The sequence below is a fragment of the Leucoraja erinacea genome, chromosome 4 (assembly GCF_028641065.1).
Source record: "Leucoraja erinacea ecotype New England chromosome 4, Leri_hhj_1, whole genome shotgun sequence".
In the NCBI taxonomy this organism is placed as follows: domain Eukaryota; kingdom Metazoa; phylum Chordata; class Chondrichthyes; order Rajiformes; family Rajidae; genus Leucoraja; species Leucoraja erinaceus.
The window spans coordinates 99625931-99653615 of NC_073380.1; the positions used below are offsets into that span (position 1 = coordinate 99625931).

Here is a 27685-nt window from a genome sequence, read left to right on the forward strand (position 1 = left end):
CTTAGTTGGATAACACACATCTCCAGTCATTGTGTTTTATGGCTGGTTTTCAACCTCTTCAGTCTGAAGGTCTCGACCCCAAACATCACCCATTCTTTCTCTCCAAAGATGCTGCCTGTCCCGCTGAGTTATTCCAGCTTTTTGTGTCTATCTTCAATTTAAACCACCATCTGCAGTTCCTTCCTACACTCTTTGTTAAGCGAAACAGGTCCTATTCTCATAATATTATTCACCTCAACTAAATCTTTTCTTCACCTCTGTTGCTGCAGAGAATACAATCCCAGTTATCAAATTTTCTTCAAAATCAAAAAAAATCTAGCCCTGCCAATATGATCATAACTCACCCCTGGATCCACTCCAGAGCAATTTCACCTTTTCTACAATGTGTCATAGAAACATAGAAATTAGGTGCAGGAGTAGGCCATTCGGCCCTTCGAGCCTGCACCGCCATTCAATATGATCATGGCTGATCATCCAACTCAGTATCCCATACCTGCCTTCTCTCCATACCCCCTGATCCCCTTAGCCACAAGGGCCACATCTAACTCCCTCTTAAATATAGCCAATGAACTGGCCTCAACTACCCTCTGTGGCAGAGAGTTCCAGAGATTCACCACTCTCTGTGTGAAAAAAGTTCTTCTCATCTCGGTTTTAAAGGATTTCCCCCTTATCCTTAAGCTGTGACCCCTTGTCCTGGACTTCCCTAACATCGGAAACAATGTTATGTTAGGGAGTGTCATAGTCTTACGGCATGGAAACAGGCCCTTCATCCCAACTTGTCCATGCAGATCAAGATGCCCCATCTAACCTAGTCCCATTTATCCGCATTTGACCCATTTAAATCTTGTGTGTGTTAGGTTGTGTGTTAGGTTGTGTGTGTGTGTGTTAGGTTGTGTGTGAGAGTGTGTGTCAGTGAAGCGGCGACAACACCCGGAGTGAGCGGAGATTTGGGGTTGTCCGGGGAGCATTTCCCTCTCTCCCCCCCTCCCCGGGAATGCGGGCCAGTCCAGGTGCTGTGTGTCCAGCTGAGGTCAGGGGGAGGTGAGGGTCAGTGACCTGGGGGTCCGGCATCGAGGTTGAGGGTGGGATGTGGGAGCAGTGCCTCGGGAGGAGGTCGGTGCTGGGGGGCAATGCTGGCCGTGTCTCACCTATCACACCATCTGTACGGGAATATGAATGCGTGTGAGGCAGCATCTGTAGAGCGGTAGCCAAAAATGCTGGAGAAATGCTTGAGTCTGAAGGAGGGTCAAACTCAGACATAGATGCTGCCTCACCCGCTGAGTTTCTCCAGCATTTTTGTCTACATTGCCATTTTAAATAGTGTACGATGGGCTTAAGCGAATTGCTCGTTCTTTACGGGGAACCCGCCGACAGAAAACTATTCTCATTGGTGAGTGTGGAGGAGTGTGACTTTATTTATTAATTTATATTAATTTAAAAAAAATTTTGAGTGTGAGAACTTCTGTCATCAGCGTGAGAGCGTGAGAATTTCGTCAAATGTGTGATTCTCACGCTCAATGCGTGAGAGTTGGCAGCCCTGTTTTAACGGCCATCATCTGGCAGTGGCAGCTGCTGGACTGGTGAGAACCTGAAAGAGAAGTTCACTTTTGATCATTTTACCACTTATTTTTAAATTGTCCTTCCTCAGTTCCTTGAACTTATGGAGGAAGTGAAGTTTTATGGCTACCAACATTTCGAGGCCTGCATCTGTGATTATCCAGAGCCTAACTGCCCTACTTCTGTTCGTGTGGGCAAAAATGAAATGAACTGCAGCATCCAGTTACCAAGTAACCACATCACGGAGGCCAGTTTCAAGGTTAACAGAATAAGATGTTGGAGAATCAGTGTACAGGCAAGTCATATTCATTAAAATGTTGACTCGGTGTGACCTAATATTCCCGCATGTCTACCAAATGGCGAATCCTGATCATTTAGTTTGTTTAAAATTAATTTTTGAAAGGATGTGACCCCACACACAATGAATGGCGGTGCTGGCTTGAGGGGCCGAATGGCCTCCTCCTGCACCTATTTTCTATGATTGTTACATTTCTGAGACGAATCCTGTGTACCATCTGTAAAATCTTTGAGAAAATATTTTTTAAATCTTTTATTTACCGTTTTGAAACAGCTGCATCCTGTAAAGAACCGCTGCTTTTTTTTTTTGGCTTTTCGTGAACATGTTACAATAAACACCAAGTTAGCAACAGTTTTACTATCTGCCGTGGCTGAGATTTATTTAAATCTATTATCAACAAAATATAAGAAGGGTGCATGTTTGAGGTTTATTTGACTTGAATTTCATGGGCAATTGGTTGTTTATGAAAGCTTTTTTTTTAAACAATCTACCTATTTATCCCTTCTGGGGCTTGTCATGGATTTTAGGGATAAAAAAATATTTGAAGATGGTATTAAAATGATTATTTGAGCAGAAAGAGGGGGATTGTTGACTTTTTGAGCATGAACTGATTCCACGGAGTAGGAAGGAACCTTGCGACATGGATTGGTAATTTATTGTAAGAAAAGCACTCGTCAAATCCTATTAAAGATGATTTACGCCCCATGTCTCTGAAACATGGGGTGTAACTCATCCTTAGTGGGATTTGACATGAGCTTTTCTCAAGGACTAAACACTCATTAGGCATGGGAACTCAATCAGTTTTTTTTCCATTTTATTTGACATACTGGAATTTCTTCATTATAATTTTGTATGTATAGTTATAAATGGACTCTAACATTCTTGGGTGAGAGGTTGTAAAGGCTGGTTTCAATCTGAAACCTTGGGGCCTGGCATCTTCCTCACTTGTGTATTAACTTTTTTGTCAATGATTAGTGATGTACAGCACTTTGTTGCAGCTATGTTTGTTTTTAAAGTGCTCTATAAATAAAATTATTATTATTATTATTATTATTATTATTAAATATCATGATCAGACAAGGCCAACTTAGGTCAGTGCAGAAGAGCATTCTGGGAGCAAGCCATGCAGGATCTTAAAGTACCTACCTGATGGAACCAGGGCAATGTTATGTAACCGTGCTGAACAACCAGAGCAGCAAGCTGTAGACAGGCCCAGCAATCTTCAGATAAACAGACCTGATCACAACCATCATATTCTGCCACATTCCTGAGTTGGGGAAGTAAACTACCAGAAAAGTGGAGGCTCCGCAAACATTCTTATCAGCCCATTGAGTTGCCAACATGCAGACAGGTGTTGAAGTGTGCCCACCTACATGTGAAAAATATGCCCTGCAGCAGAGCCACTTCTACAGTTGTCTTGCACCGTCTCTCTACTGGACCAAGATCATGCTCTGTCAAGTGGTTCATGTACGATGGTTAAAAGAATCGCACGCTAGTGAATATGGAGTGGCAGATCCTTCACGGACAGCCCCAACAACAATAGACTGGATGCTTCCTTCGCTATCAAAGCTCGGGAAAAACGATGTTTCTGCACTGACATTACTGTCCTCGGGGAAACACGATGGGCAGAAGAGTGTCACCTCAATCAACAAGATGGTGGCTGCATCTTCGGGAAGGGTAAACCATAATAAAGGATTATCCAGGATAAGGGGGAAATCCTTTAAAACCGAGATGAGGAACTGACATCTTCCTCTCTGCCACAGTAGTTGAGCTAGTTCATTGCCATCAAGAGGGAGTATAGATGTGGCTTTCTAAGTCAGGGGGTCGGCAAGAAGGCAGGTACGGGATACTGAGTTGGATGATCAGCCATGATCATATTGAATGGCGGTGCAGGCTCGAAGGGCCGAATGGCCTACTCCTGCACCTCACAATACCACATCTGGTGCATTGCTCAAGTATTAACGTCTTTCTCTTGGCAACTCTTCACCTGTGGGCAACAAACCACTGGTGCACTCTAACTTGCAAAAATGCACTCTGATTATCAGTGCTTATGTTGGGAATGATGTATGTGGCCAAAAACGCCCCTGACTTTGTTCTAGCCCAAGATGTTGAGTGATCCTTCTGAATAACCTCAATGCCAAGGTTACATAAAAACTGACAAGTTCTCTGGCAAGGCGTGACTGCCAATTGTGCTCTATGTTTCTATGATGTACCAATGGCCAAAACCAGACTCCTGCAAAAGACATCTGTTCCAAGCTCAGTTATGGTACGAGGTTCCCAGGGAAAAGATTCAAGGATTTCATAATCGCTTCTTGAGGAAGTGTAACATCCCACTGCCACATTAGGGAAACATCTGCTGTATGACCAGTGGAATTATTGTAGCATTCAGAAATCCTGGGTCAAACAGATGGCCAACGTGAATGTCAAGAGGAATACACCACATCCCGAACCATCCACCCATTTGCCCCGTCATCTCTCCTGCCCGACCTATGGCTTATTCTGCGGGCCTCGCCTCTGAAAGATATGTAAGGAAATTATCTGCAGCCACAGGAGACGGTCTGAGGCGGAAATTCCATCTGCTATGGCTACTTGGGTAACTTTTCTAAGCAATGATCCTGTACTTCTTCCAGGTTAATGTTTGCTGCCCACAAAGTGGTCTCCACTCCCTCTGGACTCAACACAGACTTCCGTGAAGACTTTGCAGAAATCCCTTTGCAATTTGATCCTGTGTTTCCAGTAGCTGCTTGTTTTCATTCTCAACCACCCTCTGACCTTTCCATGAATATTTCAATGAACTTCAACTGAACATGTGTTTCCATGGCAATTAATACATGATTTAGGGCAATCTAGTAATTCAGGAAAAATGTTAGCTCGGGCGGCGTTTAAAAGAATTTTATTTTGGTCTAATTTTAACTCTAAGCAATTCATTTCTAAACTTTAGCATTCTTTTACAGATACCACTACACAAAGAAATTGGACTGAAACTGAGTTTTGAATATCAGGATAGCCAAGATTTATGGCAATGGGTCACGATTCACACACACCAGGTAGGTGCAGCCTTGAGATTTAGAGAAGCATTGAGAATGGGAATCCAGAGCAACAGAATGATAGCTTTATCCTTCTAAAGGGCATTTGTTCACAGCTGTTTGAATCATTATGAATAGTCCAGAACCTGGTAAAACAATTTGTGTCGACATTATTTGAAGCTCGTGGATGGAGGAAATTAAAGTCTGTGGTCTTACTGTCGAGTAGTTAATAGGAAGACCCTTTTATTTTAGATTGTTTCCGTTTAATAACATATCTTTGAAGGGACACAATAACTGCTGGGAAAGTAGGAACTTTGATTTCTTACCATATCATGAGTTTGCTTCCAAGGCACAGAATTCTATTTCTACGGAGTATTCCAGGTACTCTAAATCAATGTTGACATCTGCCCAAAAATTGTTGGTGTTTTGGCAGTAGTTGACAGCAACTCCAGTTGGTGGAGTGAAAAAATACAGGTGGGGGAGGCCATTCAGCCCAACTGATTTGGACTTCTCTTCAATTTTGGTTCTTCATTTTAATGGCTAGTTGCTAATATTTAATCAATATGAGAACTGTTTTGCTCTTTGATAGTTTTTCCCTGTTCACTCCCCCTCCCCATAAAGGGGGAAGGAGCACAGAAAAAACCATCATAGAACCATAGAAACTTAGAAAATAGGTGCAGGAGAAGGCCATTCGGCCCTTCGCGCCTGCACCGCCATTCGAAATGATCATGGCTGATCATCCAACTCAGTATCCCATCCCTGCCTTCTCTCCACACCCCCTGATCCCTTTAGCCACAAGGGCCACATCTAACTCCCTCTTAAATATAACCAATGAACTGGCCTCAACTGGCAGAGAATTCCACAGATTCACCGCTCTCTGTGTAAAAAAATGATTTTCTCATCTCGGTCCTAAAAGACTTCCCTCTTATCCTTAAACTGTGACCCCTAGTTCTGGACTTCCGCAACATCGGGGATAATCTTACTGCATCTAGCCGTCCAACCCCTTAAGAATTTTGTACGTTTTTATAAGATCCCCCCTCAATCTTCTAAATTCTAGCGGGTACAAGCCGAGTCTATCCAGTCTTTCTTCATATGAAAGCCCTGCCATCCCAGGAATCAGTCTGGTGAACCTTCTCTGTACTCCCTCTATGGCAAGAATGTCTTTCCTCAGATTAGGAATGTCTTTCCTCAGAAGAAGCCATTTCTCACCCGAGTACCACCAATAAATATTGGCCATTGGCCAATAAGGAATGGTTTTGGCCTGAAATGTTGCCTCCTTCCTTCGCTCCATAGATGCTTGACCCGCTGAGTTTCTCCAGCATTTTTGTCTACCTATGTTAAGTAAAGTTTGTTTTCCTTCTTCAACCCTAAAAATCATCAGTACATTAAAATTGAGAATTTTCGTAATTTTTCAATCACATACTGAGTGCTGTTCATTTTATCAACCACTACCATGCTATTCTGATCATTTAAGAAGTAAATAATTTACTCTATAACTTCCTCTAGTTTATTTGTAGGTTTAAAAAAAAACCCTAATTCACTAGGTGGATATATTTTCTTTATAAATGCCTTCATATTTCTTTATTCTCTAGTTGTAGTGAATTTTCCATTCTTGGGTATTCCCTGTCCATTAGATTATCTTTTCCATCTTAGTTTGAGCATGTCAAAGCCTTGAGCAAAAACCTCAGCCATTTGTTTTTAATTTTAATATGCTTTAAGAAAGATGGATTGTCAAGGTGGAACCAGCAATCTTTGGTCACGCCCTTTATTTTCAGGGGAAACTCTTATCAAAAGGCTCAGCACGAACTAAACATATTGGTAAGAGGGTGGGATGTTGTTTGATTCGTAATCAATTTAAGACCTTTATGTATCTATGTGGAATTCAGTGACTGTAATTGTTATGTTCAAGGAGGAACTGCAGATGCTAGAAAATCGAAGGTACACAAAAAAGCTGGAGAAACTCAGCGGGTGCAGCAGCATCTATGGAGTGAAGGAGATAGGTAATGTTTCGGGCCGAAACCCTGTAAATGTCAGCCTGAGGAAGGGTTTCGGCCCGTAACGCTGTAAATGCTATGGCCAGTTTAGTGTCCCTTTTTGCCTCTTTCTTGGATCGGAATTAATTAGTAGAACGGCCTGGTTTTCTGGTCTTTGGGTGCTTTTTCATTTATATCCATCAACATTTAATCTCTTGGTATGACTCATCAAAATGTTATTTCTGAAGTGTCTGTATTATTTCATGCTTTGCTAATTGTTGAACCTTTTGCAGGCCTTTCTGCTGGGCAGTTGCCTAAAGGAAATCTCAACAGAAAAACCAAAGTTAGCTGGGAACCATGCAGAAATGGTAAGTGTTGAAATACTTAGCTGCACCCCGCACAGAAAATAATGTCACATTAACAGTGCCTGCCGTATTCATGTGGAAACCCACGTGAATTCAGAAGAAATCTGCAGCAGTTTCAAGAGAATGGGCTACACCACGTTGCAAATCCTCAGTAAATGTAGTAAATCCAAGCCATTGTGTCATGTTCTGCTTTTTATTTCACACATTAGCTATATTGAAAATTTGCTGAGCTGCACATAATTGCACATTCCATGCACTGCAAAAAACTTCCTGGTGCAAAACGACCCTGGTTCCCGCATGAGCTTCCTGGTTCCCGCACGAGCTTCCTGGTTCCCGCACGAGCTTCCTGGTTCCCGCACGAGCTTCCTGGTTCCCGCACGAGCTTCCTGGTTCCCGCACGAGCTTCCTGGTTCCCGCACGAGCTTCCTGGTTCCCGCACGAGCTTCCTGGTACCCACACGAGCTTCCTGGTTCCCGCACGAGCTTCCTGGTTCCCGCACGAGCTTCCTGGTACCCACACAAGCTTCCTGGTTCCTGCACAAACTCAATGTTGCAAATACAGTTTAATGGAATGATAATTAATTAAATGTCAATCAAGCTGTGGGTTAACAATGTTTCAGTCTTGTTCCTGTGAATGTTTACAATTCTTAAATCTATATTACTAAAAGTTTGATCTTGACCACTTCCTGATGTTCTGTATATTGATTTTAGAAAAAACGCTGCCACTTACAGCTGTAATTTTTGGCCATCTTACTCATAGTCCCCCTCCGCTGCGCAGGGCAAGAGGATTTTTCCCATCGATGAAAAATAAAAGAGTTATTAGTGTTGGTTTGAAACACTGTTGGTTGGTAGTTGGTTTGAAATAAAGCACAGCAAATGGTCGGTGGTGGTGGTTGGTTTGAAATAAAACACAGCAAATGGCTGGTGGTGGTGGTTGGTTTTAAATAAAGCACAGCAAATGGTTGGTGGTGGCGGTTGGTTTGGAATGGCAAATGATTAAAAGTCTAAACTTGACAACCCTGTTTGCACTGTATATTGATTTTAGATAAAGCACTACCACTTACGGCTGTGATTTTTGGCCATCTTCCTCAGTCCCCCTCCGCTCATCAGATGCAAAGGATTCTTCCCATCAATTAAAAATAAAAGTGTTATTAGTGTTAATGTTGAGGATCTCTCTCCTGTCAATCACGCCATGAAGGCCACGTCCCTTCTGGTGGGAGGGGGAGGGATTATATAACCCGGAAGTGTGGGTGTGGCTCAGTCTCTGCAAGATGGGGGAGGGAGAGGTCACAATTGTCTGAGCTGTGAATCAACTGAACATACTGAATGTCTACTGAAGTGTGAGTATGGTGTTTTGTTTGGTTTTATGATGGTAACACCCTGCTTGAAATGGTATGAAATTGCATTTGAATGTGGTGGCCTTGCACCCTGCATGAAATGGTATCAAACTGCATTTGAATTTGGTGGCCTTGCACCCTGCTTGAGATGGAATTACAAGGAATAGCCGTGAGTCAACTGCCAGCCCACCAGCCGTGAGTGAGCTGCCAACACATCAGGCTTAAATGACTGAGCTGCCACCCCAAGAATCCATTTGGCCCACAATGTCCATACTAGCCCTCTGGAAACCAGTTCCTTCTGCCCACAACACCCATACTAGCGCTCCAGAAAATCCCCCCACTGGCCACCAATATTGGAATCGGTGGAGAGGTGGAATATTGCGTTGGGGGCCCAGCCCTCCCGTGTGAACATGGGACCCAACGGGTCCCACTTAGTCTAGTAAATTCTCAAATTCTAATTTTGCTATTACATTTCTCTATCCTTTATTCTCTTTTCCACTTTTTCCCCCCACCACTACCTTTTATCTTCCCATCCATCTCACAGCATCTAGTCTTTTATTCCCCCATATCCTTCTGCAGCTAGTTTTATTTTTACTTGTCTATTGTTCCTGGTTACTCGCTCTTTGTCATGTTTCTTTCTCAATAATGTAAAGGATTCGGCAATTTATCCCGGATGCCTAGTTTTCACGATCATGCTCTTATCAGCTTACTCATCCAGCAACTCAAAGGAAAAATATTTTTCATGCTGGAGAGTCATTGGTGTCAGGTCTGGTTCTGTTGAGTAGGTCCTCCACCCTTGAGTCCCAATCCAGAGGGTCTAGCGCAAAAGTCTAGATGGATTCCAGAGCACACCAAGGTGGTGTTGATTCTGGGTTAGCTATTAAACCAGTGTCCGTTCCATTGCAACGTTTCAGAGAACAACAATGAAGCGATCCCTGGTGTTAGGCCAATAAATCTTCCTCAATAGCACTGATTCACATTAGCTGGTCATGATCATATTGGCAAGTTATACTGTGATGGAAGTTTCTATATTATGTTGTCATTGTTGCATTTGTCAGAGCTTGCAGTGCACTATCTGCCTGCTGTTTTTACTTTGCTATAGTAACAGCCATTAGAAAAGCTTTGCGGCCCACCCCGTATTCCATCTGCAGGAGTGTCCCCATGCTTTCAGTTGTCTGCCAGTTTAACTCATCATTGCACCCCCCACTTTGACCTTTCTGTCTGTTGCTTCCCAACTTGTTGCAACAAGGCCCAAGACAAGTTTGAGGGACAACATCTCATTTGGCATCTTGGCACATTGGAGCTTGGAGGATTTGACATGGAGTTCTCGAGCTTTAGGTAACTGGCTCACTCATCCTGTATGTGTGGGAACTGGCCATTTTTGCCTGCCATCGTTTAAACTCAGTTTTTCCTTGTTTCTTGTTTTATATTGTATAGTTTGGCAGACCTGTTGGGTCTGCTCCCCCAATGGTTTGAGAACCCAATATTCCCACAAGCAATAAGTTAACGCAAAGACGCCCCAAATGTAAGATTTTAATAAAGGGCCTCCCCACAGCAGCAGCGATTAAAAAAAATTCCAATTGCAACGTGGTCGCTGCAGCCGTGGGGCCGTTTAGTGTTCCTGTCTTGCAACTTTGTTTTGAGTTGTGCGGAAGCTGGTAGGAACAGCAGCCGTCAACGAATCCGAAAAAACTGACCAGCCGGACGGAATTAAAAATTCCGTGCGGCAACGGCCTGCCGGCCCGCAGCCGCCTCAACACCGTACGTCACTCACTCGACCTCCGCGCGGCTACCGCTTCTGGTGTGGTTGCGCTTGCCGCATGCCGTACGGCTCAAGCGACCACGTTAGGTCGCGCTTGCCGCATGCAGGTCGCATGCTCGTGGGACAGGCCCTTTACAGCAACATTACGACATCCATTCTCACCAAACAAAGTCACTTTGCTCCACCTTTTCCCTCTCCTTAATTTCCATGACGACTAGACTAATTTGATTCTCTTTCTCAGTTCCAAGAAAAGGAAGTGGGCCTGAGAATTGTCCATATTGTCATAGAAGTAAATTGCCTGACCTACTGAGTGTTACCAGCATTTTATATTTTTCTTTAAGATTTCTAGCATCTGCAGATGTTTTTTTTATTTTCCTGTAGTGGTCATGGACTTCCAGAACCAGGGGCCACAGTTTAAGAATAAGGAGTAAGCCATTTAGAACGGAGACGAGGAAACACTTTTTCTCACAGAGAGTGGCGAGTCTGTGGAATTCTCTGCCTCAGAGGGCGATGGAGGCCGGTTCTCTGGATGCTTTTAAGGGAGAGCTGGATAGGGCTCTTAAAAATAGCGGAGTCAGGGGATATGGGGAGAAGGCAGGAACGGGGTACTGATTGGGGATGATCAGTCATGATCACATTGAATGGCGGTGCTGGCTCGAAGGGCCGAATGGCCCACTCCTGCACCTATTGTCTATTGGAGTTATGTAAAGCAAAGAATGAGGCCTTTCGGCCCAACTCGTCCATGCCAACCAAGGTATGTTCCTGAATTAGTCCCATTTGTCAGGATTTGGCCCATATCCCTCTAAATCTTTCTCATCCATGTACCTGCCCACATCCACTCTACCCACATCCACTCTAAATGATAAAAAATGAATACATACTTGGAATAGACTCTTGGTTGTGAAGTATTGATGAGAGTTCCATCGTAGAAATTTAAGTGATTTCTAACGAAAACCAGCACCTACATATTTAGTATAAGAAAATAAGAATCAGAAATGTACAATTCATGACCAATTATTGACAATTTTCATTTGGTGAGCCAAAGAGACTCCACGATGACATATCAAGCCCTGGATGATTGCAAATATGACAGGCTTGGTAATGTAACACTTGCCGCTGGAATATATGCAGTGAAGTGTTTTTCAGGAGATAATTGATGTCACCAACCAACCATGTTCATTGTATGGCAATTAAGATCTTGCGATATATATAGCAGAGTGCAGAATATTATGTTAGTGTTACAGCATTACAACTACAAAGAGCAGATTTTTTAAAATGCATGGGGTGCAATGCAGTGGGTTAGGAGATTGGGACTGCTCGCAGAGAATTGCAATACTCTGGTGCCATCTTAGAGTGACGATTTAAAACAACAAATGAAAGTATAAAAATCACGCTCTCTTTGTATTCTAGGATGATCCTGGAATAGGGTTAGCAAATATCCAAGATGGTGTTAAACTTGAGGTGAGGAGTTAAATGTTTTTGTAACATATTCAACTTCACCTTGGTCCACAAGCAGGGGGTTGGAATAACCTACCAGTGGAGAAAGTAATAGCTTTAAGTGCAGAAATGTAAGCTCAACATTAAGTACAGACATGATTTTGTGAACAAATAGCATAGATTAGTCGAGAAAGTGCAGGTATGAAGATTATTAGTGGGCAAGTGTAGAACCAGAGGGCATAACCTCAGCATAAAATCACGTGACTTTAGAAAGGAGATGAGAAGGAATTAATTTTGTAACAGACAGTGGCAGAGGTTGCCTTTCACCCCACCAGCCATTGCATGCAGCACATAATCCTTCAATATTTTTCCCACCTCCAACTGGATCCCACCAATAGCACATCTTCCCATCTCCACCGCTTTCTGCAGAGACCATTTCCTCCAACTCCCCTGGTTAACTTATCCCTTCGCACCCAAACCACCCCCTCCCAGGTACTTCCCCCTGCAGCCACAGGAGATGCAACACTTCCTCCCTCGACTCTGTCCAAGGACCTCCTCCAACCTCATCCACTGTAACCACTGTTCCAGGTGTTGACTCGTATATATCGGCGAAAGACCAAGCACAGGCTGAGTGATTGTTTCGTTCAACACCTCTGTTCATTCTGCCTAAACCTACTTGATATTCCCGGTTGCTAAACACTCCTTCTCCCATTCCCATACGGACCTTTCCGGCCTGGGCCTCCTGCACTGTCAGAGTGAGGCCCAGCGCAAATTGGAGAAACAACATGTCATATTTTGCATTGGCCACTTACAACCCAGCGGCATGAATATTGATTTATTTAACTCCAAGTAACCCTCGCTTTCCAGCTCTCTCCCTCCGTCACTCCCCCATCCTATTTCTCCGACCAGTTCTTCTGTCCTCCTGATTAAATATTACTAATTGTATGCTGCGTTGACACTTTCCCCTCAGCCAACAAGAACCATTTCTACATTTCCCTATCAGCATCTGCTTTGATCTGTCATTTTCACACCTGACCCTTCCATATCTCTAGACTCCCTCTCCCCTGATTCTCCGCCTGAAGAAGGGTCTCGACCCAAAATGTCACCCATTTCTTCACTCCAGAGATGCCGCCTGTCCTGCTGAGCCGCATACTCCAACATTTTGTGTCTATCTTTGGGTTAAATCAGCAATTGCAGTTCTGTCCTACACACTGTTGGTTCACGTCCCGCCTCCATTCCCTCTGCACCAGGGGGCAATTATCAGAGGCCAATTCATCTACAAACCCACACGTCTTTGGGATATGGGAGGAAACCAGAACACCTGGATAGAAACATAGAAACATAGAAAATAGGTGCAGGAGTAGGACATTCGGCCCTTCAAGCCTGCACCGCCATTCAATATGATCATGGCTGATCATCCAACTCAGTATCCTGTACCTGCCTTCTCTCCATACCCCCTGATCCCTTTAGCCAAAGCCCACATCTAACTCCCTCTTAAGTATAGCCAATGAACTGGCCTCAACTACCTTCTGTGGCAGAGAGTTCCACAGATTCACCACTCTCTGTATGAAAAATGTTTTTCTCATCTCGGTCCTAAAGGATTTCCCCTTTATCCCTAAACTGTGACCCCCTGGACTTCCCCAGCATCGGGAACAATCTTCCTGCGTCTAGCCTGTCCAACCCCTTAAGAATTTTTGTAATTTCTATAAGATCCCCCCTCAATCTCCTAAATTCCAGCGAGTACAAGCCTAGTCTATCCAGTCTTTCTTCATATAAAAGTCCTGACATCCCAGGAATCAGTCTGGTGAACCTTATCTGTACTCCCTCTATGGCAACAATGTCTTTCCTCAGATGTGGAGACCAAAACTGTATGCAATGCTCCAGGTGTGGTCTCAGCAAGACCCTGTACAACTGCAGTAGATGAAACCCACACAGTCACAAACAGAACATGGAAACTCCACGCAGATAGCAGCTGGATCAAACCTCGGTCTTTGGGGCTGTAAAGCAGCAGTTCTACCAGACGTGTCACCGTACACTTCATGTTAAATGTGCATTGCCCACAGTCCATGAAGGTGAAAAATTACATAACTTCAGCACAACTTTCTTCTCATTTTAGCCCTACATGGCTGCTTCTTATCAGACTCTTTCTCCGATTTGTAGGTGATTCAGCCTGAGAAACAAGCTGTCAGCATGCACCTGTCAATTTCAGCCAGACCCGTGTCTACCAAAGAAAAGAAACGAAACTTGCATGCATCATGTTTACACCACAAATGCTGCTTATCAGGAAGACCCATTTGAAACTGTAAACAACTAAGAGGAATTGGAGGTTTAGTTACTGGCATACACTCTTTTCACACCAATTACAGATTGCAACACACTTTAAGCTTGTTTGTATCATTCTACCCAGATGAGTATACTAATTCAAGTTATTTTCTTAGTTCCATGATCAACTACTATCAGTTCCTTTTTCATGTGAGCTTGCAATTAGTGTGAAACAATGCCATGCTGACATTAATAAATCTTGTTCATCTTTTGAAATTTGGAGCCAACACATCTGATGATATAATCGATGTGTTAACTACAATGGCTGTACTTGTTTTTGCATGGCGTTGCAGTTTGGTATTGTTTTCTTGATTTACTATTTTACCTGTTCTCGCTTCACATCCATGGATAGTGAGATAATCTGTTGGTGGGCCAACCAGAAGCATAAATTCATCTATCCTGTATTGGTGTCATTTGAATGTCGGATCCCTGATCTTCAAAGGCAAATAGCTGTCCTCAGCTGCTGTATGATACGAGTTAACCCACATATTTCACTTGGGCAGCTAACAACCCAATATCGATGTCCTCTAATTTCAAGTAACCGCTGGATTTCCTCTCTCTGCCCCTCCCCCACGCTAGTCGTCTTGCCAGTTCCACTGTCCGCATCCAAGCATCCCTTCGTTATCATCTCTTCCACAGCCAACAATGGACTATTGTGGGCTCCGCCTTTCTCTGTCATCGGTGCCGGCTTGTGATTTATCCTGAAGCTTTTCATACCTCTAGTTTCCCTTTCCCCTGACTCGCAGTCTGCAGAACAGCTTCGACCCGAAGCGTCACCTATTCTTTTTCTCTAAAGATGCTGCCTGACCCACTGAGTAACTCTAGCATTTAGTGTCTATCTTCAGTGTAAAGCAGCATCTGCCGGTCCTTCCAACACAGGAGATATTTACTTTTGACTGACGTGTGACTTTGCTTTGCTAATCACAGTGTAGTTTGTCTACCAACTCCCTTAACTAACTGAAAATAAAATACTGCAGACACTGGAAGTCTGAAATAAAATCAGAAAATGCTGGAAATGCTTGAGAGATCAGGGAGCATCTGTGAAGAGACTTAATGCTCAGACTTAAGGGCCTGTCCCACTTAGGCAACTTTTTAGGCGAGTGCAGGAGACTCTGCGCTCACCACATGGTCGCCACATGTTCGCTGGTGGTCTCTGGTGAGTCTCCTTCATGGTCGCGAGGAGTTCCCGCATCCTGGGAACTAGTCGCGGCCTCAGTATGGTCGCTGCAGATTTTTCAACATGTTAAAAAAAAAATTCTGTGACCAAAAAATTGGTCGCCATGGAGATAATCGATACTCCTGTAGTCGTAGGTATAATTGTAGTGGGGCTGCCATGTAGTTATGGGTAGTTGTAGATAGTTTTAGTTAATCCCCTTAGCTGACCGGACATTTTCATTGGCTCATTGGGGGAATAAAACATAAGCACGAGTTTTCAGGACCAAGGATAACCGCCCGGTATTGTTAAATGTCCACCGAACGTCACAGCTGTGTATCTCTGGCTTATGAAAAGTTGTCTGCCTTCTTAAATGTGTCTCCACTCATTCTTCTTCCCCCCCCCCCCCCCCCCCCCCCTCTTTTTAAAGGACTTACCATACATTGTGCTACCTGTCTTAACCTTCCTGTTCATTGCGGTGTGTGTCTATATCACCTTGGCTTTGCACCATGTGAATTTCAGACAGCACTTACCCTGGCCCCCGCCTTTGCGATGTGTTTGTGTGTGTGTGTGTGTGTTCCATTCTGACAGTCGCCGTTCCAGTTCCCGGTTTTTTCAGGCGACTGCCGGGACCGCGACAGTTGCTGGCAGTCCACTGAAAAATCACCTAAGTGGGACAGGTCCTTGAATGATTTTGAGCTGAACATTCCATCTATTTTTCCCTGCAGCTGCAGCCTAACTTGAGTATTTCCAGCAATTTCTTCCATGACCTCATTGCTGTTTCTATATACAAGTGTATACGGTTGCCTTTTTCTGGCCATTGTTTTCAGCCTGTTAATAATTACGCAGTACAATGAAAATAAAGACACAGATTTTCATTTAACTCCAATGAATGTAATACTGAAGTATATCCTGTACTTCTATTTGTAGAGTTTTGTTTTTCTAAAAACAGGCATCTTGATACTAGGAACATCTCCTCTGGCATGCTTTATTATTGAAAAAAACCCTTGAGAATTGCAGCACAGCCTGTGTTTGCAACTGGCACAGTGCTATCAGTTATTGAGATGTTTAACATTGAAACTCCCAATGTAGTTCGCTGCTCCAATGCTCTTTACCCAAGCCTTTCAGGTAGATTATTCTATGGTTGATATATTTGCCCTCCACAGCCCTTACTGTATTAAGTGCTGCCAAAGCTGAAACAATGCTTTCAATACTTAGTAACTGGCACTCTCTATTTCGTACAATCTCAAACATTTACATGCTGCTAACATGACAGGTCCTTTTATAGGCTTTTAAAATATGAACATAATAGTATAATATATATAATAAACCTGTCATAAGTTGTTCCGGGATAGAATTTGTATCTTGAGGTAATCAAATCTCTATATTAACTTGTGTTTAAGAGGGAACTGCAGATGCTGGAGAATCGAAGGTTACACAAAAAAGCTGGAGAAACTCAGCGGGTGCAGCAGCATCTATGGAGCGAAGGAGATAGGCAACGTTTCGGGCCGAATCCCTTCTTCAGAAGGGTTTCGGCCCGAAACGTTGCCTATCTCCTTCGCTCCATAGATGCTGCTGCACCCGCTGAGTTTCTCCAGCTTTTTTGTGTAACCTCTATATTAACTTGTTTTGCCAAGATACATAAATTAATTGGTGAACTTGCATTCCACAGCCGTCTGAGAGTGTGGCACCAGATTGTAAACCAAGATCCTGGAATGCCCAGTCCACCCTGGTAAGTATATATTCAGAGTAGAAATGGAAGGAAAACGTAAAGAAGTTGTGATTTTCTTCCGTTCCACATTCTCCAAATCAGAGCTTTTCTCCCTCATTGGCTCAGGAATGAAAATGGATATATATCCTACCACTGTGACTTTTGCTGGCATTACCGTCAGCGTATTGTTCCCGATGTTGGGGAAGTCCAGAACAAGCGGTCACAGTTTAAGGATAAAGGGGAAATCTTTTAGGACCGAGATGAGAAAAACATTTTTCACGCAGAGAGTGGTGAATCTCTGGAACTCTCTGCCACAGAAGGTAGTTGAGGCCAGTTCACTGGCTATATTTAAGAGAGAGTTAGATGTGGCCCTTGTGGCTAAAGGGATCAGGGGGTATGGAGAGAAGGCAGGTACAGGATACTGAGTTGGATGATCAGCCATGATCATATTGAATGGCGGTGCAGGCTCGAAGGGCCAAATGGCCTACTCCAGCACCTATTTTCTATGTTTCTATGTAATTGATGGGGAAGGGAGTGGAGTTGAATGATGCATTAGTTAACTTATTAAAGTGTGGATACACTATGTTAAAAGGAAGAGTTCCCAGCTTTTTTGGATGTATAAAATCGTTCTTGGAAGTGCTGTACAATCAAAGCTTTTATTTCATAGAAACATAGAAAATAGGTGCAGGAAGAGGCCATTCGGCCATTCGATATGGGGAGCCAGCACCACCATTCATTGTGATCATGGCTGATCGTCCCCAATCAATAACCCGTGCCTGTCTTCTCCCCATATCCCTTGGTTCCTCTAGCCCCTAGAACTCTATCTAACTCTCTCTTAAATCCATCCAGTGAATCGGCCTCCACTGCCCTCTGTGGCAGGGAATTCCACAAATTCACAACTCTCTCGGTGAAAAGGTTTTTCTCACCTCAGTCTTAAATGGCTTTATTCTAAGACTGTGGCCCCTGGTTCTGGACTCCTTTTATAAGTTTCTATAAGAAACTCCTCATCCTTCTAAACTCCAGTGAATACAAGCCTAGTCTTTTCAATCTTTCCACTTATGACAGTCCCGCCATCCCAGGGATCAATCTCGTGAACCTACGCTGCACTGCCTCAATCACAACGATGTCCTTCCTCAAATTAGGAGACCAAAACTTTACACATTACTCCAGATGTGGTCTCACCAGAGCCCTATACAACTGCAGAAGAACCTCTCTACTCCTATACTGAAATCCTCTTGTTATGAAGGCCAACATTCCATTAGCTTTCTTCACTGCCTGCTGTACCTGTAAGCCAACTTTCAGTGACTTGTGTACAAGGACACCCAGGTCTCGCTGCACCTCCCCCTTGCCTAACCTAACCCCATTGAGATAATAATCTGCCCCCTTGTTTTTGCCACCAAAGTGGATAACTTCACATTTATCTATATTATACTGCATCTGCCACGCATCTGCCCACTCACTCAACCTGTCCAGGTCACCCTGCAAGCTCCTAACATCCTCTTCACAGTTCACACTGCCACCCAGCTTTGTGTCATCCGCAAACTTGCTAGTGTTGCTCCTAATTCCCTCTTCCAAATCATTAATATATATGGTAAACAGTTGCGGCCCCAACACCGAGCCTTGCGGCACTCCACTCGCCACTGCCTGCCATTCTGAAAAGGATCCGTTCACTCCTACTCTTTGCTTCCTGTCTGCCAACCAATTTTCTATCCATGTCAACACCCAACCCCCAATACCATGTGTTCTCATTTTAATCACCAGTCTCCCGTGCGGGACCTTATCAAAGGCTTTCTGAAAGTCTAGATACACTACATCAACTGGCAACCCTTCATCCATTTTACTTGTCACATCCTCAAAAAAATTCCAGAAGATTAGTCAAGCATGATTTGCCCTTTCATAAATCCATGCTGACTTGGACTAATCCTTTTACTGCTATCCAAATGCCCCATTATTACCTCTTTAATAATTGACTCCAGCATCTTTCCCACCACCGATGTCAGGCTAACTTGTCTGTAATTCCCCGTTTTCTCTCTCACTCCTTTCTTGAAAAGTGGGATAACATTAGCTACCCTCCAATCCACAGGAACTGATCCTGAATCGATCGAACATTCGAAAATGATCACCAATGCTTCCACTATTTCTAGAACCACCTCCCCGAGGACCCTGGGATGCAGACCATCAGGTCCAGGGGAGTTATCATCCTTCAGTCCCATTAGCCTACCCAATACTATTTCTCGCCTAATGAAAATTTCTTTCAGTTCCTCTCCCCTCTTAGATCCTCTGTCCTCCAGTACATCTGGAAGATTGTTTGTGTCTTCCTCAGTGTAGACAGATCGAAGTACCTATTCAACTCCTCTGCCATTTCCTTGTTGCCCATAATAATTTCCCCGTGTCTGCCTTCAAGGGCCCCACATTTGACTTTGCTATTCTTTTTCACTTAACATATCTAAAGAAGCTTTTACTGTCCTTTATATTCTTTGCTAGTTTTCCTTTGTACTTCATCTTTTCAGCCCGTATTGCCCGTTTTGTTTCCATCTGTTGTCCTATGAAAGTTTCCCAATCCTCTGTTTCCGGCTACTCTTTGCTGTGTTATACATCTTTTCTTTTAGTTTTATTCTATCCCTAAATTCTCTTGTCAGCCACGGTTGCCTCCTACTCCCCTTAGAATCTTTCTTCCTTTTTGGAATGAAATAATCCTGCGTCTACCGGATTATGCCCAGAAATTCCTGCCATTGCTGTTCCACCGTCATTCCTGCTGGTATTCCTTTCCAGTCTACCTTGGTCAGCTCCCCTCTCATGCCTTCATAGTCCCCTTTGTTCAACTGCATCACTGACACTTCTGATTTAACCTTCTCCTTCTCAAATTGCAGATTAAAACTAATCATGTTATGAACACTACCTCCAAGCGGTTCCTTTACCTCGAGTTCTCTTATCATATCTGGTTCATTAGATAACACTAAATCCAGAATTGCCTTTTCTCTGGTTGGCTCTATTACAAGCTGCTCGAAGAATCCGTCTCGGAGGCATGCTACAAACTCTCTTTCTTGGGGTCCTGAACCAACCTGATTTTCCCAGTCTACCTGCATATTGAATTCCCCCATCACCACAGTGGCATTACTTTGTTACATGCCAGTTTTAACTCCTGCTGCAACTTACACCCTACATCCGGGCTACTATTTGGGGGTCTGTAGATAACACCAATTAGTGTCTTCTTGCCTTTACAATTCCTCAACTCAATCCACAGTGACTCTACCTCGTCAGTCCCTATGTCTTCCCGAGCAAGGGACTGAATTCCATCCCTCACCAGCAGAGCTACCTGCCCACCTGCCTGTCCTTTCCTCTTCCTCTGCCCACCTGCCTGTCCTTTCTATAGGCTGTATAAGCCTGAATATTAAGTTCCCAGGCCCGATCCTCTTGCAGCCACGTCTCAGTAATCCGCACAATGTCATATCTACCAACCTCTAACTGAGCCTCAAGCTCATCCACTTTACTTCTTATACTTCGTGCATTCATATACAATACTTTTAATTCCTTACGCATCTCACCTTTCACATCGATCCCTATTACACTTGGCCATATTCTCCTATCCCTTTGTGAGCTTTCTTTCCCGTTAATTCTGGGGTCATTAACTATCCCTATACTCTCTTTCCCTTTAACTCCGTCCTCGACTATCCCATTTGACACCCCCCCTTATTCAGTTTAAACCTGTACTCAAGACTCACCGTCCAGCCAACGGTCGTTCTCACTGCTGCTTTGTCCGACCTGCTCTCAAAGAGAGACATATTGTCACTCTTCAAATATGCTACCAAAATGAATAATTTCACTTGCTTTGCATTTAAATGAATCTTCCCTGCGCTTGCCCACTTCACCAGTGGCATGGTCTCTGTTACATCATCCTCAGTGTTTACTGCACTTGTGATTTGTGTGTCATCTGCAAACATTGAAATTATTCCCTCTAAATATATCTAGGTCACGGATTTGGATCAAACAGAAATATGGTCCACGTAGCCAAGGAGCATCTCGACACATTTTTTCTCCAAATCGATAAAAAAACATTAGTTCCTGTCCCACTAATGCCCCTGTCCCACTTAGGAAACCTGAACTGAAACCTCTGGAGACTTTGCGCCCCACCCAAGGTTTCCGTGCGGAGGTTTTTGTCAGTCTCCCTACCTGCAACCACCTGCAACCTCCGTGAACAGTGGGGCGCAAACCTTGGGTGGGGCGCAAAGTCTCCAGAGGTTTCCGTTCAGGTTTCCTAAGTGGGACAGGGGCATTAGACTTCTCCTATCCAAGTAGCCATTGGCTGTACATCATATGGGCTTTAACTTTATAAACATGTATTATTTTTTAATGTGTTTTAAAACTCCATGTGCACCAGGTTAATCCTTTTTATTATTTTGTCAATAATTTGTTGATTGCTAGACAAACACTATTTAGCCAATCCATTGGGACTTTCATTTATAAGCAATATATTTTCTAAACGCAGTTACTTTTGTCCCAGATTATTGTCTCTGAAAGTTTCTTCACCATTAACGAGTGACTCATTAGCTTTGAATTCCCAGTTCATTTTTAAACAGGGATGTACCAATTGCTGTCCTTCACCACTTTAATACCACTGCCATGTTTGAAGACAATTGGAAAATTGTGGCCACAAGCCTTTGTATGTTCCATCCTTTATTCCCCTAGTAACTTAAAATGCAAAGTATTCAGAGTAGGTGTTATGTCTGCCAAGAGCCTTTCCTTTTTACTCCTATTAAATATAACTAAACTACTTCAATCTTTTATGTTGCACTGGCAGATTTTCCCTTTCATTGACGACAAATGCAAAATAATCTATTGTTCAGCCATGCCCTGAGATTCTGCTATATCGCATTATGTATTGTCAAGAGAGGTTTATATTTTTCAGTTTCGATTTTGCTTTTTGATTTTTAAAGCATTTTGGCATTAGTCACCTGACTGCTGGCTTAGCCAAGACATGTTTACTCTCCATTTTAAAAGTTACTTCTGTCTTTTTACTTGTTCCAGCAAATGGTTTAGTGGATGTAACCACTTCCCATTTCCACGTATTCTTAATTCAACAATATTGTGACAGATTTGCGCCTTGACTTTTTTTTAGATATTGAACACATTTGGTCATGTTTGACATGATCTTCCACTGGTGGACTCAAACAGGGTGCATGTTTTCCCTGTAACTTCTGGCCTAAAAGTATAATCACCAACATGAGTTCAGTTCCACTGAATTTTACTTTGTCTATTCTCTTAAACAAACATAACATCATATTTTGCATTTTTGGGCAAACCTTCTGCTGCTTGAGTCACTGGTTGTCTGTTCTTGAACCAGACCATTTGTTACGAAACACAAAATTCCTCAGCCCCAGGCATGTCGGGGTTTATTAGTGCAGTTCCAGACGAGCTTTTTCCCGGCAGAACTGCCTGTCTGCTGACAGAGCGAATGCGATAGCCAGTGTGGCTAACCCCCAACTTCAATGGTTGCAAATTCTGACAGACATTCAAAGCCCTTATGACCTGAAATTCTTTTTAAAATTAAATTAATTAAAAAAAACATTCAAACATTTAAAAGAAACACACTCGAATAAACTTAATTGCAGGCCCTCCCAAGGTTACAACAGACTTGGATTCATAAGTCATGGGAGTGGAATTAGGCCATTCGGCACATCAAGTCTGCTCCATCTTTCAATCATGTACCCATTCCGACAGATGACCATGTCAAGTTCAAGATTCAAGAGAGTTTATTGTCATGTGTCCCTGATAGGCCAATGAAATTCTTACTTTGCTTCAGCACAACAGAACATAGTCGGCAAAAATAAATACAGAACAGATTAGTGTGCCTATATACCAATGAATATATATATACACACTTAAATAAGCATATAAAGTGCAATAGGCTATTAAAGTTCAGATTTTTGTTTGAGTTGAGTTTAATAGTCTGATGGCTGATGGGAAGGAGCTGTTCCTGAACCTGGATGTTGCAGATTTCAGGCTCCTGTACCTTCTATCTGAAGGCAGCGGAGAGATGAGTGTGTGGCCAGGATGGTGTGGGTCTTTAATGATGCCGCCAGCCTTTTTGAGGCAGCGACTGTGGTAAATCCCCTCGATGGTAGGGAGGTCAGAGTCGATGATGGACTGGGCAGTGTTTGCTACTTTTTGCAGTCCTTTCCTCTCCAGGGCGCTCAAGTTGCCGAACCAAGCCACGATGCAACCGGTCAGCATGCTCTCTACTGTGCACCTGTAGAAGTTCGAGAGTGTCTTCCTTGACAAACCGACTCTCCGTAATCTTCTCATGAAGTAGAGGCGCTGTTGTGCTTTCTTTATAATTGCATCAGTGTTCTGGGACCAGGAGAGATCTTCGGAAATATGCACGCCCAGGAATTTGAAGCTCTTGACCCTTTCCACCATCGACCCGTTGATATAAACGGGACAGTTGTCCCCAACCTACCCCTTCCAAAGTCCACAATCAGTTCCTTGCTTTTGCTGGTGTTGAGAGCCAGGTTATTGTGCTGGCACCATTTGGTCAGTTGGTTGCTCACTTCTATACTATACTCGCCCCCATCAGTGGCGAAATAGATGATGGAGTTTGCACTATTACCGGTTACGCAGTCATGAGTATAGAGTGAGTACAGCAGGGGGCTGAGCACGCAGCCTTGAGGTGCTCCCGTGCTGATTGGTATCAAGGCTGTCACATTTTGGTGACACATAATGGTGGTGTAGCAGTGGTCAAGGGCGTTTGGTCCTTTGGTGCAGCAGGAGACATGTTGGTGGAAGTAAGGGAGCAGTTTCTTAAGGTTGGCTTTGTTAAAATCATGCCCAGCAATGTACACAAATAAAAGCATAGGCCAACCAGGCTGTGTAATTCAACCATTTAGATGTTGCCCTGAACTGAGTTTTCACACAGCAGAAGATGCCTGCAACCCGCAGCAGCTGGCAAATCAGGGTTTTGGGGGTTATAGGGAGAAGGCAGGAGAATGGGGTTGAGAGGGAATGATAGATCAGCCATGATTGAATGGCAGAGTGGACTTGATGGGCAGAATGGCCTAGTTCTGCTCCTAGAACTTATGAAACCCATTCAGTTAGTCTCCCACAGCCTTGCTCGTAGGCAAGAGCGGAACTCGCTATCAAAACATGGAGGAGACGGGGGACACAATTTTTTGGCGGCATTGCGCGCATGCGCACACTCACACTTGAATGGCGGTGCAGGCTTGAAGGGCCGAATGGCCTACTCCTGCACCTATTTTCTATGTTTATATGTTTCTAAATGCAGCACAACTCTGCCTGTCTCACCGGGTTAATCTACAGCCCTGTCTGGACTGACGGGACACCAGCGCTGCTTCTCCGCGCTGACCATATTACCCGCAAGTCCAAGGAGGGCTGTAGGTTCACTTGGACAGGCGGAGTTGAGCTGGGTTTAGTGCTGTATCTCTGCGCTGGCTGTGGACCTGGGAGCACCGCTCGCGTCTGACCACCCTGGGGGGGGGGGGGGGGGGGGGGGGGGGGGGGGGGGGGGTGGCACTTGGGACAGCGCCGGAGACCCGGCCGGGATCGATCCTGCCTGCGGATGAGACGCAGGTCTGTGCCACGTCTCCCTCCTCCAATCTGCGCACTCTATCCTCAGTCCCACCCCCGCTGTCTCGCGGAAAGCAGAGATTTTAAAATCCGGATGACAAAAACTTGGGGGGCATGTCCCTCACCTCTCAAAACATGGGGGGGGCGTATCCCCTCTGGCCCCCACCCCAACCCCCCGGGTTTTCCGCCCCTGCTCGTCGGAACTCCCTGCACCGCGAATTCCTTGCACCAGCATATCCCAGGGTAGGCACTTGAAAGAATAGATTGGCAATAATCTTATGATCAGGAATTGTTTATTTGTATTTTACCTTTAGGCCACGTCCTGATGGAAAATCTACCTCTATATATTGTTTGGGCTCAGTTTAATTTTTGACTGTATTCAATAAAAAGGTTTAATTCTACAAATAGAGAATGGAGCGTCTAATTTACCATGAATGATACTTCCCTGTTTACTAAAGGGTATCCTATATATTTCATGTCTGAGGAATGTTGGTTATGTTTGTTACACTAGAACAGGGGCGGGGAACCTGCGGCCTTCTAAGCCATTCAGTGCGGCCTTTTGAATGAATCCAAATTTTGTAGAACAAATCTTTTTATTATTATTAATATGTTTTTGTTCATCTTTTATGAATTTTATTTTAATCTTAAAATGAACGTATTTAAAATACCAAAGAGTAAAAGAAGATTCAACAAAATAATCCTCCCTGACTGACGGCCACTATTAAAACATTAGTAAGTCATGAGGGCTATTTTAACAAAATAATGTACATGGTGACGTATATCTAATTGAAGTTTCTTGGATGCGGCCTTATTAGATTACAGCTAACTTAATGCGGCATTCCAACATGAAAAGGTTTCCCACCCCTGCATTAGAAGTTATAACCAAGAGGTGCATATTATCACAAAATTGGCTCGGCTTGTACACGCTAGAATTTAGAAGATTGAAGGGATATCTTATAGAAACGTACAAAATTCTTAAGGGGTTGGACAGGCTAGATGCAGGAAGATTATTCCCGATGTCGGGGAAGTCCAGAACTAGGGGTCACAGTTCAAGGATAAGAGGGAAGTCTTTTAGGACCAAGATGAGAAAAACATTTTTCACACAGAGTGGCGAATCTGTGGAATTTGCTGCCACAGAAGGTAGTTGAGGCCAGTTCATTGGCTATACTTAAGAGGGAGTTAGATGTGGCTCTTGTGGCTAAGGTGATCGGGGTATGGAGAGGATGGGATACTGAGTTGGATGCAGGCGGTGCAGGCTCAAAGGGCCAAATGGCCTACTCCTGCACCTATTTTCTATGTTTCTATGAATAAATATGTCGGGTATATGCAGCTTGGATCAAGCAAGTATCTTGAGTACAAGGGACATAGGGAACATTTACGAGGAAAATTAGAAGGGCAAAAATGGGATGTGATTTCCTGGTAAAGGCAATAAATATATTAAGCAAAAGGTTAACTAGGGAGAGTAGGTGTCCTTTAGGATCAGCATGGTAATCGACATGTGGAGCCTCAGGAGATAGGTGAGTCTTAAATGAATCCTTCTCATCTGAATTCACTATCCAGAAGGTTATGGAAGCTCATGAGTTCAGGGAAGAGAGCAGTGATATCCTAGAGTATTTCAACTTCACCAAGGAGGTCTTGAAACGCATCAAGGTGGATAAATCTCAGTCTCACCTGGTGTACCCTGGGATGTAATGGGAAGGAAGGGATGAGATTATCGGAGATGAGTACTGGGAGACTGAAGTTTGACTTCATGTTATGCCTTTATTTAAGATGGGCTGTAAGCATAAATCATGGAACTACAAGTTGATGAACCTAACGTAAGTGGTGGATAGTTACTAGAAGGGATTCTGAAGGGCAGGACTGATTTGCATTTTGAATGGCAAGGTGTGATAAGGAATAGTCATCATGGCTTTGCTTGTGCCTCATAAATGCGTTTGTCTCATAAGTTTGAGGGAGTGTTTTTGAGGATAAACCAAGAGGATTGCTGAGACCAGGGTGATAGATAATGTCTATGTGGACTTTGACAAGGGTCACATGGTAGGCTAGCCCAGAAGATTATAACATGGGTTCTCTGGTGGGATAGCAAGTTTGTTACAACATTGCTTTGATGGTAGTGGTCAGAAGCTGGTAGTGGAGGGTTGCTTTTCAGATTGGGGACCTATGACCAAAGGCAGGTGGGATTAGCATGTTTGGGCATCATGGATGAGTTGGATCGAGGAATCTGTTTCTGGGCAAGTTACCTCGATTAATCTATGAATGATCATGAAGTTATTTACTAAGTTACCAGATAATAGGCCAACGAGTAGACTTTGCAAAATTTGTATAAAATATTATTGTTATCGTTTTCACAATTTTGTAATGTGTTGAAGATTTTTCCATCTTTGTAGAAGTTCACGAGGCTGTTTTAGTGGAATGTACGTTTTATGTGCAAATAGAAATGATTTGTGACAATTTGAACGCCAATGATTCTTCTTGATTTTCCAGAGCAAACATATCGGAACGGTGCCAGGAAAACAATGCAAGGAAGTGGCAAGAAAAGATGAAGCCAGTGTCTTTGAATACATTGCTGATGATCAGTTATGATCTTGGTCGACATAAACACTATTTTGGTGCAGTAGCATATAGAGCTGTACTTTTGGTCGTGATCTTCTAATGTTACAGGGGGAGTAGATTGCATATTGCCCACTCTCTCTATTGATAGGAGAGATGCTAGGGAGGTAGATACAAAAATGCTGGAGTAACTCAGCGGGACAGGCAGCATCTCTGGAGAAAAGGAATGGTTGATGTTTCGGGTTGAGACTCTTCTCAGAGGGTCTCGACCCTAAACGTCGCCCATTCCTTCTCTCAGGAGATGCTGCCTGTCCCGCTGAGTTACTCCAGCATTTTGTTTTCTACCTTCGATTTAAACCAGCATCTGCAGTTCTTTTCTACCCAAGATGTTAGAGAGGTTTTATTCCTCCCAAGGAGCTGGTTACCCGGGCTATATGCATTGGATTATGTAAACCGAAAAGGACTACTGTGGATATGTCTGGAAAATAACTAGTGCAGGCGGTAGAAGTTACAAAGGCACGATTTTTGTTCCTTTTAAGCACGGATAACACAATTGTAGCACAGTCTCTAATATTGATTGTGGAATTTCATTATTTGAAGTGGGGGGAAAAGTT

The 27685-nt window shown here is 43.6% G+C and overlaps 1 protein-coding gene across 1 annotated transcript in view; it reads left to right on the plus strand.

Annotated features, from left to right (window-relative positions):
- LOC129696724 (sorting nexin-31-like) overlaps positions 1 to 27268 on the plus strand; it is a 108471-nt gene extending 81203 nt beyond the window's left edge. Inside the window, exons 10-14 of the mRNA XM_055634857.1 lie at positions 1649 to 1852; positions 4810 to 4902; positions 7148 to 7222; positions 16902 to 16961; positions 27006 to 27268. Of these exons, the coding sequence (XP_055490832.1) occupies positions 1649 to 1852; positions 4810 to 4902; positions 7148 to 7222; positions 16902 to 16961; positions 27006 to 27104 (531 nt within the window). The 3' untranslated portion in view covers positions 27105 to 27268. The remainder of the gene's footprint in view (positions 1 to 1648; positions 1853 to 4809; positions 4903 to 7147; positions 7223 to 16901; positions 16962 to 27005) is intronic.
- The last annotated feature ends 417 nt before the right edge of the window (positions 27269 to 27685 follow it).